The sequence below is a fragment of the Anolis carolinensis genome, chromosome 1 (assembly GCF_035594765.1).
Source record: "Anolis carolinensis isolate JA03-04 chromosome 1, rAnoCar3.1.pri, whole genome shotgun sequence".
NCBI lineage: Eukaryota > Metazoa > Chordata > Lepidosauria > Squamata > Dactyloidae > Anolis > Anolis carolinensis.
This window is the reverse complement of record NC_085841.1, coordinates 344,059,244-344,077,758: the sequence shown is the minus strand read 5'-3', so window position 1 is coordinate 344,077,758 and position 18,515 is coordinate 344,059,244. Positions and strand designations below refer to the sequence as shown.

General features: G+C 36.0%; 1 protein-coding gene across 3 annotated transcripts in view; it reads left to right on the top strand.

The window, feature by feature from the left end:
- atg2b (autophagy related 2B) overlaps positions 1-18,515 on the top strand; it is a 65,507-nt gene that overhangs the window by 29,872 nt on the left and 17,120 nt on the right. For 2 of the 3 annotated variants that reach the window (XM_003214321.4, XM_008108614.3), the window contains exons 16-30: positions 431-533; positions 1,518-1,719; positions 3,175-3,317; positions 4,289-4,446; positions 6,120-6,292; positions 6,531-6,681; positions 9,471-9,670; positions 10,238-10,318; positions 10,941-11,047; positions 11,211-11,303; positions 12,858-12,928; positions 14,395-14,471; positions 15,262-15,432; positions 16,200-16,341; positions 17,445-17,647. In XM_003214321.4, the coding sequence (XP_003214369.2) occupies positions 431-533; positions 1,518-1,719; positions 3,175-3,317; positions 4,289-4,446; positions 6,120-6,292; positions 6,531-6,681; positions 9,471-9,670; positions 10,238-10,318; positions 10,941-11,047; positions 11,211-11,303; positions 12,858-12,928; positions 14,395-14,471; positions 15,262-15,432; positions 16,200-16,341; positions 17,445-17,647 (2,075 nt within the window). The remainder of the gene's footprint in view (positions 1-430; positions 534-1,517; positions 1,720-3,174; positions 3,318-4,288; positions 4,447-6,119; positions 6,293-6,530; positions 6,682-9,470; positions 9,671-10,237; positions 10,319-10,940; positions 11,048-11,210; positions 11,304-12,857; positions 12,929-14,394; positions 14,472-15,261; positions 15,433-16,199; positions 16,342-17,444; positions 17,648-18,515) is intronic. The other variant, XM_008108665.3, reaches the window with a different exon arrangement.

Here is an 18,515-nt window from a genome sequence, read left to right as displayed (position 1 = left end):
GAAGATGCCAGCCACAGATGCAGGTGAAGTGTCAGGAGAAAATGCTGCTAGAATATGACCATATAGCCCGGAAACCACACAACACTCCAACGATTCTGGGCGTGAAAGCCTTCGACAATACACAGAAGAGAAAGTGTGACTAGCCAATAATTTAGTTAAAATATGATTTCTTGCCGTGTTATACTATACAAATTCTAATTACACATTTTAGGGTTCCAGATATTTGAATCATTATCATTTGTATGTTCGTTGAACTCATGATCTGAATTAGCTCAGTTCTGAATAATGAGTAATAAACTATACCATTACTAAGTGCAAAGACTGATAGAATGCTAAATTTGAAAATATTCTTAATCTTGCTTATAATGTATTATAAGTACACAATTGATCACATAAATATATAACATAATTTTCTTTGGTTTCACTGCAGGGTCATTTGAAGAAAGCAAAGATGAATCAACTGTACAGTTTTTTCAGGTTTCCAGTGGTATAGCTGGAGAGATGGTTTCATCAGACAACTTTGATTGGCCACGGTAACCAAAGAAATTTTGGTATCTCCCAACTTCATTTTTAAAAGCTTTGGTATATGGTTAGATGTTGCCCATAATATTTCTTCTTTTTGTAAATCCTTGTTGCTATATTTTTTTAATCAGAAATTTATACTGGACCATGTTGGCAAAAGCAATTAAATTTTATTTTAGGTAGTCAGTGTTCTCATTTTGAACAGTGATTATAATTCACAGTAAATATCACACCGATAGGAAAATGAGTGACCTTTCACAGATTAAAAGTGTCATTGTCCCTATTAGAAAAATATCAAGAATATATCATTGTTTTTGCAATTGAGTAATGACTGTGATTGACAGTATGAAATTGCAGATATAACAACAGAGTTAAGAGAATTACCCAAAAAGAATGAGTAGATGCCATTTGGAAAACATATTAAGGGACAAAATAGCAATAAAACAATGACAGGTTTAAATAGTTGTGCAATTAGGTAAACATTTCACTTAACTCAATATACACTGAGATTAAATAATCCACTAAGAAGCCTTTTCAGAGCTTTAAAACCAGAACTCCCCAAAAGAAATGAAATACATAGAGTAACAGACAGAATGCAGTTTATCTAACCTGAATGTGGCATTTGGCAGCACCCACTAACCATAGAGTTATCAATTTACATCTCTAAGTCAACTTTCAGTCCTATCATTTAATCAGTATGTTTTATTTATAATATGATTATAATGAACTGCTAATTTCATGATTAGCACTAGTTTCATTCTGTCAGCAATGAATTTCTCACTCTTAACATTTCATATTCTGCAATTTACTCATCTAAGAAAATTGACAATTCATGAGGGAATTTTTTATTCCATATTTTAAGGAGAATATGGGTATGGTTGTATGTGTGTCTGTTATACAACCTTCACAAAAACGAATGTAATTTCATTACAGTAGAATTTATAGAGATATTTCTGGAGTTTAACTATATTTTCCTTTTCTTGTTTGAATATTAGAATTGTCCTAAAAATAAATCCACTTGCTATACATTCCATTCTGGAAAGGGTAGCACCTGAGGAGGAAGAGGAAGAGGAAGTTGATGGTCATTTTCAAGAAGAAGAGGAAGGTGGATCTCATTCTCTGAAGGACGTGTGTGATTTTAGAAGACCAGAACCATCTCCCTTTTCCTCTCGTAGGGTCATGTTTGAGAATGAAGAGGTAGGAATATTTAGGACTTATCTATATGACAGTTGTTTGGGGCATTTGGCACATTGCTGAAGTATATTGGGTTCTTACAGCTTCTATGGCATTAGTCGAAGCTAGAACTGCAGGTTACCTATAAAGTATAGGAACCTCTTACCTTTGAAGTATTGTAATAGATTCCTGTGGTTCCATCTTTGTAACATTCTACTTTGAAATGCTCCAAAATCTTAAACATTTTGCCACCAGCCACCCACTTCTACCTTCAAGGAGCTTCTGCAACAGTTGTTCCATAGCAAGATGGGAAGGGGTGGCTGGTAGGCTGTTTGGAAATCATCTGTACAGTTCATACGGTATTTTTTTAATATAGGTGTCAGGTTCTTTATATCCTCAGTCTCTCGGATCCTCAGTCTCTCTTCAGCCTTATGTCTTATATACAACACAAGAATAAAATGAAGAAGACATACAGCTAGAAAGAGACATGAAGATCTGTTTGATGACAAGAGATGGGGATTCACATTGAGCACTATAGTTGGGTTTGCACCATTTCACAGACATTCCAAAATCTAAAACTCTGGTCCCAAGCATTTCAGATTGTTGACCTTTACAAGACAAATGCTCTGTAGGTTGGCATTCTCCTGTCACAATGCTAAGAATAAGGAATATCATACATGTTGTCTGTTGCTTCATGGAAAGTCTTGCTGGCCAGAGCAAAAGGGGTGGGGATACTTGTTTATTTTAAATTGCCTTCCTTTAAAATGATGGAGTGGAAGGAATTAATTATGCGTTACGAAAGCTAACATATTTGAAACACCTCTTGGATGACCAGAAAAACTTGGATTTAAAACCTGTTGGGACACCCCATTTAAGTACTTTTACTGTCACCAGGCCATATATTACCAATGGTGCTTTTCTGTGAGTAGAATGTTGCCCTTACTCAATAAGTGGGCATTTTCTTTGCCAATGAATTTGTACATGTGTCCTGTCTTAATCCAGCAGCTAAATTATGCTTGTTTGTGTGTTGTCAAAGGCTTATTTTGTCCATTAACATTATGCTTGTTTTGTCCATTAACAAAGTTCCATCCAAGTAACCATCTCAGAATAAAGTTCAAGTTCTCTAAACACAATCTCTTCTAGAAACCTTTAGTACATGACATTTTCCCCTTGGTATAGAGGTCTCCAACGCCCCCCCCCCCAAAAAAAAACAACAAACCAAAAAAAAACCCATTGCTTTGATAAATGATATTTTCCCAGGGACTACTAGAGTCTGGACAACATCATGTTTTTAAACCGATACAGAAAAACTAATGATGGAATGTTTTTGTTTCACCCTTCGGGGTGAGAAGGGCGGGATATAAATGTAGGATATAAATAAATAAATAAATAAATAAATTTCTTTTTGTGGATTCTATGTAAATGAGGGCTTTCCTCCCTCTGTTATTCTGTCCCTTTCAAATATTGTTTCATGCTTAGATGGTGATGCCTGGCGATGCAGTGGAGATGACAGAGTTTCAGGATAAAGCAATTAGCAACTCTCATTATGTGCTGGAACTTACGTTACCAAATGTATGCTTAACATTACCAAACAAAAGTTTTTATGAGAAGCTTTATAACAGGCAAGTATAAACATTAGTTTTCCTAAATATAATCAGTGGCTTAATTCTCTTAGTTGGGGAGATTATTTTCATCTACAGTCCCAGTGCTATCCCCATGGGTCACTATCCCATATTGACCTAAAGAACTTGAAAAGCTGACTTTCAAGAGGTGCAGGACAACTATGAGAGGAACAGAACTTATTGAACTATGGAAAACTACCTTTGGATCATTATGTATTTGAAAGGAAATTTAAGAGTATATTAATATAACTGTTATATATATATATGCTCTATGTTTTGTTCTCATATACTTGTAATACATAGTAATTAATGGTGCTTTTTACATTAAACATTGGAATTTAGATTAATGTGGTGCTCTAAACCTAAGTTGTCTTCCGTATTATAGAATTGCAACACTTTTATAGCACTTCAAGTTTCCTGTCTGCACTTTGGAATTATATTTTAGGGAGGTACTAGATCTCTCTACCAGGGAATTTTAAATACTTCATGAAACAGAAATCTTGGGTTTCTGTAGAATGAAGCCTTTGCAGTTAAAGTCACATAAAAGTTCTACAGTTGTGTAGTTTTCATGTGTCCTAATATAAAATCTTGTATCCAGAATAGCACAGAATTGTATGACCCCACAGGAAGAAAGAAACAAACAATGTTCCCCCCACCTGCTGCTGTCCCCAGCCCTCAAAATCTACTTCGTAGTATTGGAAGAGTGTTCCCTTAATAGTTTGATCTTGAGGTTTGTAGTCGTAAGGAGAAATTGATAAAAGAAATATATCCACAATATATATTTTCTGTAGTGGAAGGCTACATTAGATCCCTAGTTTTGCGAAGGGAAATCCTACATTGTTCCAATCCTGTAATTCAAACTGTTTATTAATGCACTCTTTCAGAATAATAGGGTTCTTCTGGTTATGGTTATTTCTAAGTTCCTACACTTTCAGACAACTAATATATCTGTATCTTTTCTTTCTCTGTAGGATCAGTAATGATCTGTTACTGTGGGAACCCACAGCTCCCTCTCCTGTAGAAACCTTTGAAAACATTTCTTATGGTGTTGGACTTTCAGTAGCAAGCCAGCTGATAAACACGTTTAGTAAAGATAGTTTTAGTCAATTCAAATCTACCATTCACTATGGTAACGTACTACAAATACTTTCTAAAATTGTTGTGTTAAATTTAAGAATCTAAAGTATTTGGTGGTGTATGTGTGATATTGTATCTAAAGCAATTACAAATGCTTAATTGTTAAATGGAAAACCTAAACATAAAAAGGACCTAGCCAGTATTGCATATTGGACCATGATGCTAAAAACCATGATTCAAATCCCTACTTGGCCTTGAAAACCAATTGGGTGACTTTCTCAGCCTCAGAAAACCCTATGAAAGCAACCTTAGGAAAGAACGTGAAGTTAATTTATAGAAAATATTGATTTTGTATGCTGATGATGTTTAAAAAAGCAGTGTTGGGTAAGATTACGAATAGAAAATAAAACTTCAGATACCATACAGCGTTAATCTATCCATGATGTAATCACATTCGGAATTATGTATATAATTTTGCCATAGCACCTAAGACAAAGACAGTGTGGACCTGGAAAGGGTTCTGACTGGGCAACCAAAATAATCAAGAAATTGGGGCAATTGCCTTGTTATGAATTGTTAAAACATTTCCATTTAAATGGATAGTAAAAAGATGAGTAAGGGAAGCAAGATAAGGATGTGCAAAATTCTGTAGGATGTGGAGACAGTAGATAGTGAAAGGGGCTTCTTCCTCTCTAATAATACTATAATTTGGACTCATACACTGAAGTTGAATGTTGGAGGATTTAGGGCACATAAAAGCAAGAACTTCTTCACACAGTGCATAGTTAAAATGATGAAATGTGCTGCAACAAAATGTAGTGATGTCCCAACTTGGATTAGGTAGTCATGGAGAATGGGCCATCAATGGCTGATACTCAGAATAGATGCACATCACCTCCAGTATTAGATGCAATATGTTTCTATGTATGAGGTGCAGGAATGAGCTGGGCATGTTCAGCCTGCATAGAATCATAGAGTTGAAAGAGACCTCACAGGCCATCCAGTCCAACCATCCTGCCAAGAAGCAGGAAAGTCACATTCAAAGCATCCCCAACAGATGGCCATGCAACCTCTGCTTAAAAGCCTCCAAATATGCCTCCACCACACTCCGGAGCAGAGAGTTTCACTGCTTAACAGCTCTCACAGTGAGGAGATTCTTCCTAATGTTCAGGTGGAATCTCCTTTCCTGTAGTTTGAAGCCATTGTTCAGCATACTAGTCTGCAGGGCAGCAGAAAACAAGCTTGCTCCCTCCTCCCTATGACTTCCCCTCGCACATTTATACATGGCTATCATGAGAGCAGTTCAGCAGTGGAACTCTCTGCCCCGGAGTGTGATGGTGGCTCCTTTGGAGGCTTTTAAACAGGCTGGATGGCCACCTGTTGCGGGTGTTTTGAATGCCATTTTCCTTCTTCTTGGCAGAGGGTTGGGCTGGATGGCCCATGAGGTCTCTTCCAATTCTATGATTCTATGAAAGCATGAAATGAGGGCGAAGTTGCATTTCTGTCTAATAGACAGTTGATTGGCCCCATGTTGACAGTGTTGTATTAGATATACTTTTAGAATAATCCAACAAGGTTTTCCTTGCATTCTTATGGGTTATTTACTCCTCAAAGGGACAAATCTAACATATAGAAATTCAATATTTTAATAATGCTTGAAACATGTAATTTTGATTTCCTTTATAAAATATATATGAATGATTCATTATTTAATTTCTCTTACAGATGATGAGAGTGGATCTGAGGAGGAGACATTGCAATATTATTCTACTCTTGATCCAAACTACTGTTCACGGAGAAAGAAAAAAATTGAATCTCAAAATAGGAACACACAGAACTTCCTCTCAGTTCTTTTGAATATTAACCATGGATTAATATCAATGTTCACAGATATCAAGGTGAGACTTTTGCATATTTGTCCTGAACTAGAATTCATGTGTGTGTTATAGTATGAACGTTACTATTTCAGTATACTTTTCTCTGGTAGTATGATTGCTGTTCTTAGGGACAAGGACTGATTTTAGTTACAGAGTGGATTAAACAGAGATGTGAGCTCAGAAATAATATAATCTCCGTATCCTTCAAAATGATACAGTCAAGTTCCAAATTACTAAATCCTTTAAACCATTTCTTCAGCAGGATGATGGGAGTATATGTGAAGACAAACATGGAGAATTTTGGTTTGAATTCAGTGGTGGTTCTTTGTTCTGTGTAACAAAATATGAAGGCTTTGAAGACAAGCACTACATCTGCCTCCATTGTAGCAGTCTCAGTTTATATCATCAAGGTATGGAGCATACACATCAGTAGAGGTACAGATGTGTTTTCAGGTGTGGCTTCTCCTGTAATCCAGACCAGTGCTTGGAAAGTTAGTTTTTAAAATTAATCTGTTTGTATTATTCATGCAATAGTTAGTCAAGTTAATCATTTTCCTGTTACTTGTTTCAGAGTGTAAAAAGTAATTAGTTGTATTATTCTTTACTCTTCCAATTTTTTTTTGTTATTTGTTTAAAATACTCTCATCCAGAGAATCAGTGACCCCCATCAACAATGGAAAGGGACCAAATTTGGTACAGAGAACCACCATGGCCCACTGAACATATGGAAAGGTTTGGGGGAGGGATTGACCTTGCATTTTGGAAGTTGTAGTTCACCCACATCCTTATGCATTTTCTAATGAAAACATTCATAAAAACAAAAGCAAAGACTTACTTTTTTCTAATGACTAGCATTACAAATTACCAAACTGATATTATCTAACATCCAAAAACAAATAATGCCTTTTTCGAATAATGCAGGTATTGCCGGGTACCCAAGCTAGTAATTGATAAAAATGACATAAAACCTGAGAAAATCCTGCTTAAATAAGTAACAATAATAGTAAAAGGTAACTTGAAAAAGTAGCTACTTGCATCAATAAAGTACCTTCATAACATCCTTCTTATCAAAAAAGTAATTTGCTCCATATGAGTAAATAACAGATTGCTTCCTGTTTCAGTGTTCTGTCCTAGACAGGTCCTAAACCTTAACAAAAGATGAGTAACGAATTTGTGGGAGCTTCAAACTAAACCTAGTGAAGCAAAGTTGTATCACAAGTTGGTTCTGCAAACTTGGAAACAAATAATGTTTTGGTTCAAACACCCCTGCAATCTGGCATTCTGCTGTTTCCTAAGATGCTTCTGGGTAGATTATTGGTTGAGCAGCAGCTATCTGAAGTTAGTTTTCTGCTGTCAACATGTAGTTAGAGACATACTGGTGTACCACCTAGAGCACTTCAATATTGTAGTACTTTGATATCACAGTTATGGCACTATTCTATGGGATCCTGAATTTTGTAGTTTTGTGAGGTATTTATAATTCTTTAATTCTGTAGTTCAGGATAGTGAACTAAAACATTCTAAATACTTCATCCAAATACTTCATCTTTTAAAATGACAGGAGTCCATAGGATGGAGAAATGGCAGTTAGTTCTCTGGAACTGCTCTACTTGTGTAGTTTGATTACACCCTGGTTCTTATGGGAAATAAGTATTGCTTAACTTCCCTCCATGAATCAAGTTCATTACTTTTCTTAGTCATCTGGTGGCAGTGTTGTTCCTGAATCCAACAGGATAACATTGAAATTACTAAATACAGTAGAGTCTCACTTATCCAACATAAACGGGCCGGCAGAACGTTGGATAAGTGAATATGTTGGATAATAAGGAGAGATTATGGAAAAGCCTATTAAACATCAAATTAGGTTATGATTTTACAAATTAAGCACCAAAACATCATGTTATTTATTTATTTATTATTTATTACAATATTTATATCCCGCCCTTCTCACCCAACAGGGGACTCAGGGCGGCTTACAATAAAACAGACATATAAAAACAGTACAATACACTATAAATCAGTTAAAAAATTAACTTACATATAACATTCATAAAATGCATTTATAAAATATAGGTAGGCGTGTACAAGTTTAAAAGACTGGGTCTGTCAATTGAGTTCCAGTATACATAATAGTAATTAATGCTGCTGATTCTTATTCGAAAGCCTGGCCCCACAACCAAGTTTTTACCTTCCTACGGAAGGATAGGAGGGAGGGAGCCTGCCTGACTTCAATGGGGAGGGCGTTCCATAGGCGGGGAGCCACTACTGAAAAGGCCCTGTCTCTCGTCCCCGCCAGCCGCACCTGTGAGGCTGACGGGACCGCGAGCAGGGCCTCATCCGACGATCTTAAGCTTCGAGGTGGGTCATAGCGGGAGACACGTTTGGATAGATAAGCTGGTTATACAACAAATTTGACAGAAAAAGTAGTTCAATACGCAGTAATGCTATGTAGTAATTACTGTATTTATGAATTTAGTACCAAAATATCACGATGTATTGACTTGATTACAAAATCCGTTGGGTAATCCAGAACGTTGGATAAGCAAGGGTTGGATACGTGAGACTCTACTGTATTTAAAAAGTATTTGCTCTCCCTTCAATTCCAGTTGGAATGCCAACGTGAACCATTCCAAGGGAGAGATTGCTTCCTTATGAATGTAAATCTAACATCATTAGAAAGCTAATAGAGATAGGTGTTGTGACCATACAGCAAAAGTGTATACTGGCCAAACTAAATGTGATGGAAAATTAGGGTTAGGTGTTATGCTACTCCTGAAAAGATCAAAGAGTTGTTCAGGGTTCCTGAACCATTAACGAGAGGCTGAAAAACTCAACTCAGAACTGACATATGGACAGTTATTGCAGAGTGCCTTCACAATTGCAAACCATTGCTTGACCATTCAGGTGATGAGAAGATAGCACTGGGTATTGCTTGAACATTTCTCATGGTCCTCCCAGAATAGAAGATCAACTAACATTCATTGCTCTAAGCGTGTCAAAATATTATTTCTAGATTGTTTTGATAATACTGTAGGAAAACGAATTTCTGATCGTGGATTTTATGTATCTTTGCTTAACTTTCTCATGGCAGGAGTTAGCTTCTAAAATTAAAGAAAACTTACCAGATTTAGGAAAAAATAACTGCTTTTCATTTCTAAGTTCCCTCAACTGATGTTGTTACAAATTCATCTTTCTACAGGATTGGTTGAAGGGGTAGTGCCTCCATCTGAAATAGAGCTGCCAAGTAAAACGCATCCTCATTGGTTAGAACCTACTATTTATTTTTCGGAAGAAGAAAGTCTCAGCAGAGCTCCTTCAGATGGTGTTGGAGTGGACTGCATAAGCATGTTGTCTGTTGCAGTTAAAATACAATCAAATAAATCAGAGAGCAATACAAAGGTTTGTATTTATAAAATTCCGTTATATTTTTTCATAAAGTCAGTCCACATATATTTCTTTTTATCTTCAAAGGTATATTTTAGTCTTGTTTCTTTTGCCAACCTAGGTGGCAAAACTCTATCAGAAGCCAAGCTGAAATGGATCTGATTAATTTGTTTTCCCTAAAATTGACTCGAGCTGAAAGGCTACACTCCTTTCTAACACTTCCAGGATAGGTTGAGACTGAAAATGTATTCGTTTACATTTTTTAAAAGGAGTCCATCCTTAAAGGAGTACTATCAGGGCCACCTACAAGCTGAATAATGTAAACCAATGAAATCCAATAAATACAGTGATGCAGTGATTACAGATAAAACAAGCAGCCCTCAAACTAGGGAAAGGAAAGCCAAAAAAATGAGTTTTCAATGTTTCTACAAAGACTTACATAAAAGAGGCAGATAAATCTCCAGAGGAAGATCATTCCAGAGATATGAGACCATCAAAAAGGCTATTTGCCTTATATTCATCAGCTCAGCCACCCTTAATCTCCCAAAACATCTGATTGAATACACTTACTTTATTTTATAGGAGTTTTTAGTTGCTGTTGGGCTTAGAGGAGCAACCCTGCAACACAGAGTACTTCCTTCTGGTTTAAGCTGGCATGAGCAGGTATGTTAACTGACTAAATGTTTTTCCTTGTATTTCCTATGATAGCAAACTCAGATGTTGAGGATGGACATGATTGGAGACAAAATGGGTGTATTGAGAAAAAAGAAAGAGGAACCCTGAGGCTTGTGGAAATAAATTTGCTAATTATTTGTCAAGCTCCATAAAAATGATGAACATTGGGGGGAAAACTGGTGACGATGTACTGGAGCTTTGTCAGTTGTAAATAAAGAGTAGAAAATTTTATCGTGGCTTAAACTGTAATGCTCTGCTTGGAGAGCATATATGGCAGAGATTTTGGGCAGGGCTGGTTTTTTGAGAAGAGATGTATTGTAAAACAACTCCACCAGATTAGCAAGGGCATCTTATATGCAGTGATATAATAATAATAATAATAATAATAATAATAATAATAATAGGTCAGCGATCTAGAGAAGTTGTTATGTGACCTGAACAAAGAGTTAGATCCAGAAATAGATTAGCAAAATAACACCTTGATATAATAAAAATATCTATCTCGTTCTCTTTTGAACCAATCTTAAGATGTGTGTGAATGACTTAATTTTGATGTCACTTTCCTTGATTAGAATACAGCAGGTCTATTTTTATACTTCTGTAATTGTAGATTTTGTATTTTTTGAACATTTCTGATGAGCCTATCTTGGGATATAATCCTCCAGCCTCTGTTACGACGTTGCATGTCCATCTCTGGAGTTGTGCTCTGAATTATAGGTAAGTTGAAAATGGGAGGTATACAAATCAAACTCTAAATGACAATTATGTTCTTAAACTTTTGATTTCCATTTCAGTATAATAAAGTTTATTCATGTTTACTTTTCGTTCTGAAACAGAATTATGTTGAAACTGATATTTTGATATTTGGAATTTTTGGCAGGCCTTTATTTTTGCCAACTAGATCGCTTCTTACTGTTGAAACATTTAGCATTTCAAGTAGCGTGGCACCAGATAAGTCATCTTCTACTCTCAGGTAAAATTCTAAGAAATTAGCAAAATGTTTAATATTTTTTTATATCACCTGTGAAGGAGAGATTATGATGATGTTTTTTTTATACATTCCTTTTCTCCAAAGCATGGGACATAAAGTAGCTTACAAACTGAAATAAATATAGTTAAAATATTAAAATATCAACATTAAAATGGATTAAATTGTTTTCAACATTTAAAATACTATTAAGTTCTATAAATAAAAAAGTTTATAGCTACTACTATTAAAACAGTACAACATGCTCTTATATGTGTTGTGAAAGAACAGCAAGAAGAAGCCATTTTAGCTGCCTAGAAAGCATGTTTGTGACTCTAGGAATAGCCAGCAAAAAGGCCCCATCTCACATCATCGCTGCTTGTCTGTCAAAAATGTTATAAAACCAAGGTGGATTCTAACTTTTAATGATGTTATATCAGTTTTGCTCATATATATGCATATATAAATAAGTTTCATTGGATGCATGTAATCCGTTCACCAACACTTTCCAGCTGCATACGTCCGCAGTGCTGATTTGTATTTAACTACCTTCCTCTGGGACAGTATTGAGGGCAGGGGGCACAGTATAATAGGCTGTCCTTGTGCAATTCAAATTGCTGGTAGTGCCCTTTAAAGGTGTATTCAGCTTGGATCCAGGCTTTATGAAAGTCTATGTTTTCTGATAATATTCTGCTGGAGCTGTGATACCATCTTCACTAAGATACCCCTTCAGTATGTCCCAACAGCTTTTACAGTCAAACGGTTTGGAGGCTGTATTAGCCTCATGAAACCTTGAAGGGCTGTAACCCCACTGTGAAAAGTACTCTCTTTTTACTTTCAAATCCCTTTAGGGGTGTGTGAAAGGCATTTGGTTACAACCCCCCCCCCCCCAGTTATTTTAGAAATCACCTAGAAGTCACTTCCCATTTCCTTCTAGGGAACACAGGTGGGAGGATACATAATGAAAGTGCCCTTGCATTCTCAGCAGAGTATATGAAGGTATTAAGAGGTATGTTTTAACCTGTCCATAGAGGCCACAAAATTGGCCCAGTGCTTTACAGGCTCATTTGATAGGGACACAGGAGAGAACCTTCATAGTGCCTGCTCCCAAGCTTTGGAACTTCTTCCCGAGGGAGGCTGTAACAGCCTCCTTTTTTTTTTTATGTTAGTTGAGGAAAACCTTTCCAACTACCAGTTGTAACAAAATGAGAAGTACCTGTAAACCATGTTTTTAGTAAATGAAATTCTGATACCTCTAATCTAGGGAGTGGTTCTCAACTTTTGGTCCCCCAGGTGTTTTAAACTCCAACTCCCAGAAGTCCTAACCAGCTTACCAGCTGTTAGGAATTGTGGGAGTTGAAATTCAAAAACACCTGGAGGACCAAAGATTGAGAACCACTGCCTTGGACCATTAATGTTTGCAACTACCTACATTGACAGATTCAACATTACATAATGTGATTCAGACAAGGATATCAGATTTGTAGTCTACCCCCAGATGGATTAGTGACATATTTTACTTGTATCGTAACACAACTCTTTTAAACATCTTTGTCATAGAATAATCTTGGATGAGGCTGCCTTGCATTTGTCTGACAAATGTAATGCCGTTATAGTGAATCTCCAAAGAGGTAAGTATGTTTTCAGTTTTTGAAAAAAAAACCCCACAGAATACAAATAATCTATAATAAATTCGAAAAGTGTCAACACATTTTAAGCAAATACAGTTGTTTAATTAATTAGACATGAATGGAAAAGGAATGCTTTTTCAGTCCTGAGTGTTATGGATAAACATTTTTATTGCTAAGTGTCCATAAAGTTGGCCACAAAAGTACGAAGCATGTGGAAAATATTGGGTTATCATTCTACAACTGTATTGGGAAAGAGCATTGTTTTAATCACATAGCTATAGCTGTAGTTATTTCACTTAATTCTTTTTTCATTTCATTTCATTTGTACACCACCACAACTACCATGTGTATGTACAACTCAAGATAAACTTGTATCAGATGAGATGAACTATATTCTACAGTATTATGTTTTATAATATGTTTCATAATCTTTTGGGTGCCACAAGACAATTGGAAATGTAAAAGAATTAGATAAAGGCAGAGTATCCTTTATTCAAAATACTTGGAACCAGAAAAGATTTGATTTGATTTTGAAATACCTGTATTTGCATATACTATAATCATAATAATAAATTTAGTACCTGCTTCTTCTTGTGGCTTGAAACGGGGTACAACATGCTTAAAACAGTGAAGTAAAAAAAAAACACTCTTAAAGTACATATAACAAATATACACGGATAAAATACAGATTAAAATTCATCCTGCAGGTCAAAATTCAAAAGTTAAAATTGACTGGATAGGCCTGCTGGAAGGGATGGGTTTTCAAGTTGTGTTTTAAATTCCAACAGCTTTTAGCTGTTGGATCTCTTCATGTATAATGTGATATGTTGGAAGTGGGACTCAAGTCTAAACACAAGATCCATTTATATTTCATATACATCTTAGAACTTGAACCATCTAAAATCAAAGGTGTCACAATTTCAGCCACCCATGTAAAAAGGTTTTGGATTTTGGATAATTTCGATTTCAGAATTCCGGATAAGGAATGCTCAACCTGTATTTTGGTTGAGTTTTTTCTGATTATTTTCAACAGATTTTTAAAAAGCTGTAATCGAAAACTTCATTCTTAACGTTAAAACTGTTTCACATCATGTAGGCTCTTGACATATGTGTGGAAGGCAGTGGGAGATATTGCTTTAAAGCAGGAACTATTTCATGGCTGAGTAACATGTTAACAAATAAAGTAAACTGTAGTCAGAAATATTGCATGTGAAATCAATGGATGGAAGTCTACTTCTACAATGAGATTTTCTGTTTATCTTTTCCCTTCTGAAGCAATCCAGAAATCTGTTCTGGGGGATCTCTCGGCCCTCTAGATCAGAATTTGGGATGGGATAGAGGCAGAGGAATATATTCCTTCCCAGTTACACTGACTAAAACAGTTCCATTAACAGGATGTCACCTGTCAACTTGCTTTTAAAAGATTAGTACTTGAGCAATTTAGCAAATTACGTTGTTTCCTTTAGATTTTGTTCGAGTTATGGACATGGGACTCCTCGAACTTACCATAAAGGCAGTGAAACCTGGATCTGATGGGGAAAGGGTAAGGATTTAAATGAAAGTGATACATAAAAATTACATTGTGCTTGCCTAAGTTTATGTTATAAAACCTCAAAAAATGGGCCCCTTGCTTTTGAACATCAAGGAGTTTCTACTGAATTTCATGGAATTCATTTTCAAATTAATGGGTGAATCATAAGGGTAAAACATAATTTTGTTTATTTTGGAATTGACTTTAACTCTTCAGTAAAGCCTGTTAGTGATATATTGGATTGCATATTGAACATTTTGTCTGTTGTAGAAAGAGGAATTCTCTACCTCTTATGTAGTTATCCCAAACCCCTCAAGATTAAATTTCCTCCTATTTCCTTGCCATTTAGTGGCAAGTTAAAGAAATGCCTGGCTATGTGCCTGTAAACAGATGTAAAACAGACATCCTTTTGGACTTCTTGACAATCTTCCTGAGGAATAATATTGTTATGTGTCTCGTTATAGCTACATAGTCAGTGACTTCTCTGGTGCCCTCCAGTTTCTACTAGCCAGTACATAGCTTGGGTGGGGCTACAGGAAAATGTGATTTTTGTAGGATGAGTGTTTCAACAGGAACCAAGTCACAAGAACAAAACCCTTTTGGAACATTCTACATTTATTTGGGAGAGTAGAGATATATTGTTTCACTGGGTTGAACTTTTTAGTATATTTCATGTTGCAGGATTTCACCCACACTTGATAGTTTTAAAATAAATAAATACATTTCCCCAAATGATATACTAGTTTTTTATCATGTGCTTCCTCATTTTAAATTGCTATCAAACTTCTTTGTTGTTGCATAGAGTAAGCCACGCTTTGAACTGCATTGTTCCAGTGATGTAATCCATATTCGAACATGCTCCGATTCTTGTGCAGCATTAATGAACCTTATCCAGTATATCGCCAGTTACGGTGATTTGAATCCACCTACTAAGGTCGAGTCTTCTCCTGGAGTGACTAAAAAAAATGCAAAGGTATGAAATAGTATCTTTCCCAATTCTACTTTGCAATCATCTCCACTTTTCTGTGGTTTCATTTTATCTATGAAAATTGTTAGATTATACAGAAGTTTTTGGGAAGGGGGACAGAGCCCAGTGTTGTATGCCTTTAAACTACAAGGAGTAAATTTTGGGTTAAAAGAAAATAAATACAGTAGAGTCTCACTTATCCAACATAAACGGGCCAGCAGAACGTTGGATAAGCGAATATGTTGGATAATAAGGAGGGATTAAGGAAAACATCAAATTAGGTTACGATTTTACAAATTAAGCACCAAAACATCATGTTATACAACAAATTTGACAGAAAAAGTAGTTCAATACGCAGTAATGCTATGTAGTAATTACTGTATTTACGAATTTAGCACCAAAATATCATGATGTATTGAAAACATTGACTACAAAAATGTGTTGGATAATCCAGAACGTTGGATAAACGAGTGTTGGATAAGTGAGACTCTACTGTAATTGACTTCATTTTTTTGTTGCAGCCTGTTCTCTAGTTCTTTCCACTTCTTTTCTCAAAATTTGTACCTGTTTGAATACATATTTAATAATGGACTGCTTCTATATGCTATCAATTTATGTTTCACTTGAACGTTTAACTCTTAAATTACTATTACAAAACTTTTATAATCTCAGCCTGATATTCCCTTTTTGCCATACATAGACTAGACCGTTTCAGATGTTATTCTCCTAACAGAAAAAGCACAGGGATTCAAGCAAACATTTTTGTGTTTTAGGCAGATACTTCCAGTCGGCCATCTTCCCAAGGGCCTGTTCTTGCAGAAGCTGACCAACAGATTTTACGGGATTTGATGAGCGATGCTATGGAAGAAATTGAAACCCAACATCTTACCTCCCCCACTAAACCACAAGCTAATGGTAGAGCTTTCCATGTGTATTCTGTTTCTAAACAACTGCCATTTGAGTGCAGAAATTTATAGAAGTTGTCTTTTAAAATCATGTGCATGCAAAGTTTGAGTAAAACTAGTTAGGCCTCAAAGGCTTTAGTGAACAGCCATTTTTTTTACCTGGTGCTGGAATGACAGTAATGTGGGCACCAGTTGGACCTCCCATGGAGAGTATTCTATAACTTTGGTTCAATAGAAGAGAAGGCTTTCTCCCATGTCCTTGCAAAGCATATTAAGCTGACTGATGAGATATAGGGATGTTCCCTTCTAGCAGACCCCAGCTCTCATTTCTCTCACTTGTGAGAGAAATCGGAACCTTTTACTAAGTATAACTTTAGCATGTCATCAGAATTGGGAAAAGCATATTAATCTCAACTGTAATTTGTTAGAACAAATCAATTGCAAGCCAGACATATTCTTCTAGCCACTTCCAGTTTGATTTTTAAAGGGTTTAGGGACATTTTTGACAGACTGTGCAATCCCTCTAAGAACCTAGGAGCCTGAAATTGGCCCTCAGAACCAGCAGAGCTGTTTTCTCACACTGTAGTAATTGAACAATATGCTATTCTGTGGTTAATCTAAGCAGAACTGGAAACCCCCAGTCTTCTCATGGACAACTGTGATTTACCATATATAGTCATTCTCATGTATAAGGCAAGGGCAGGCTAGGGACCAAAAATTATGAAGAAAGGGGAAAATATCAATGCCACCACAAGGAACCAGTCAGTTCTGGCTATTATTTCCATTTTCCCACCCAGAGAAGGCCAGAATAGCTCCAAAGCAGAGAGGTTAATTCTTCTGTTAGCTTCTCCTGGGGTGGACTAAGCTCTTGTCTTTCACCAATCTACTCAGAAAACAGGATGGTTCTTTTATTTTGACAAGAGTTAAGGTACAGTGCTCAAATTGACTCATGGATAAGTTGACCCAGTTTTTTGGGTTACCTTTTGACTAAAATTCCTAGACATACACATGAGCATATAGAGTATTATTATGTGCAAATGCAGCCAATATCTATTCATGTTTTAAGTTTCATAGACATATTTCTGTTGATATGTCTTGTATCTCTTCTCTCAGGAACTTTGGATGAAAAGACTCAAACACCAGCACCGTCTTGCTCAGATCTTTTCCTCTTCCCTGATGAAAGTGGGAACTTATCCCAGGACTCAAGCCCAACGTATACATCATTCACCCCAAATATGATTAGTGAAGCTATAGGAGATGTACCTTCTGAAAATGATGACTTCTGTATTCTTTTTGCACCAAAAGCTGTTGTCTCTGTAAGAAACATTCAAGGTTACTAAGATAGTTTAAAAGTGTATTGAAGAAAAATATTTTGAAACATGTGGGCTATCCTATAGGTAATTTGCATATCATTCTAAATTATTTTGCCTGTTTTTTTCTGGTTTGTGAAAAATGTCACTGCTTCTTGGTTACATGTTATCAGTGTTGTTTTAAGAAACAGAATTTTTATAAACAAAAATCAGCACTGTGTATTTTAAAAATCCTTGAGCAAAAGAAACAATATCAGTGAATGCAGGAACTTTCTTTCATTTATATGGAACCATATAAAATGTCTAAATGTATTGGATAGTCCAAATGCTTGGGTGTGCTGGCTCCAGCTTTTTTGGTGTTTTGGAGGTACATTTTTATTTTGGTTGTCATTTGTTGAGCAGTTGAGCATAATTTCATGATTTCCTTGCACATTAAGCTGTGTACATTTTTCTCTCAATTTAAGAATGTTTCCTCTTAATCAGCTAGGAATTGATTTTTCTATCTTACTTCCCTCAGTTCCTGTTTAACATCTGTAAAGTAGGTTGTTTCCGACAAAAGCTTTCGCCATTTTATAATAAAAAGCTTCAAGAGGCCATTAAATAGTTCTTTCTCTAGTGTGAAACTCTATGCCACATGAGATGATTTCCACTCAGACAATTGGATTCCCCCTGTCTCTATCTCTATTCGCCTATGGTCCACGTATCCATTTAAAATTTGCTTGAGATTCCCCAACACTGCATTTTGGAGAATGTATGGTGGAAGTGAAATCACTTCTTCCTGGTTCAGATAATAGAAACAGTTCTGAAATCAGAAAAAGATAAATGGATCTTACCACTGTAAATCCAATTCTAATTTTCTCGCTTTAAAGCAGTC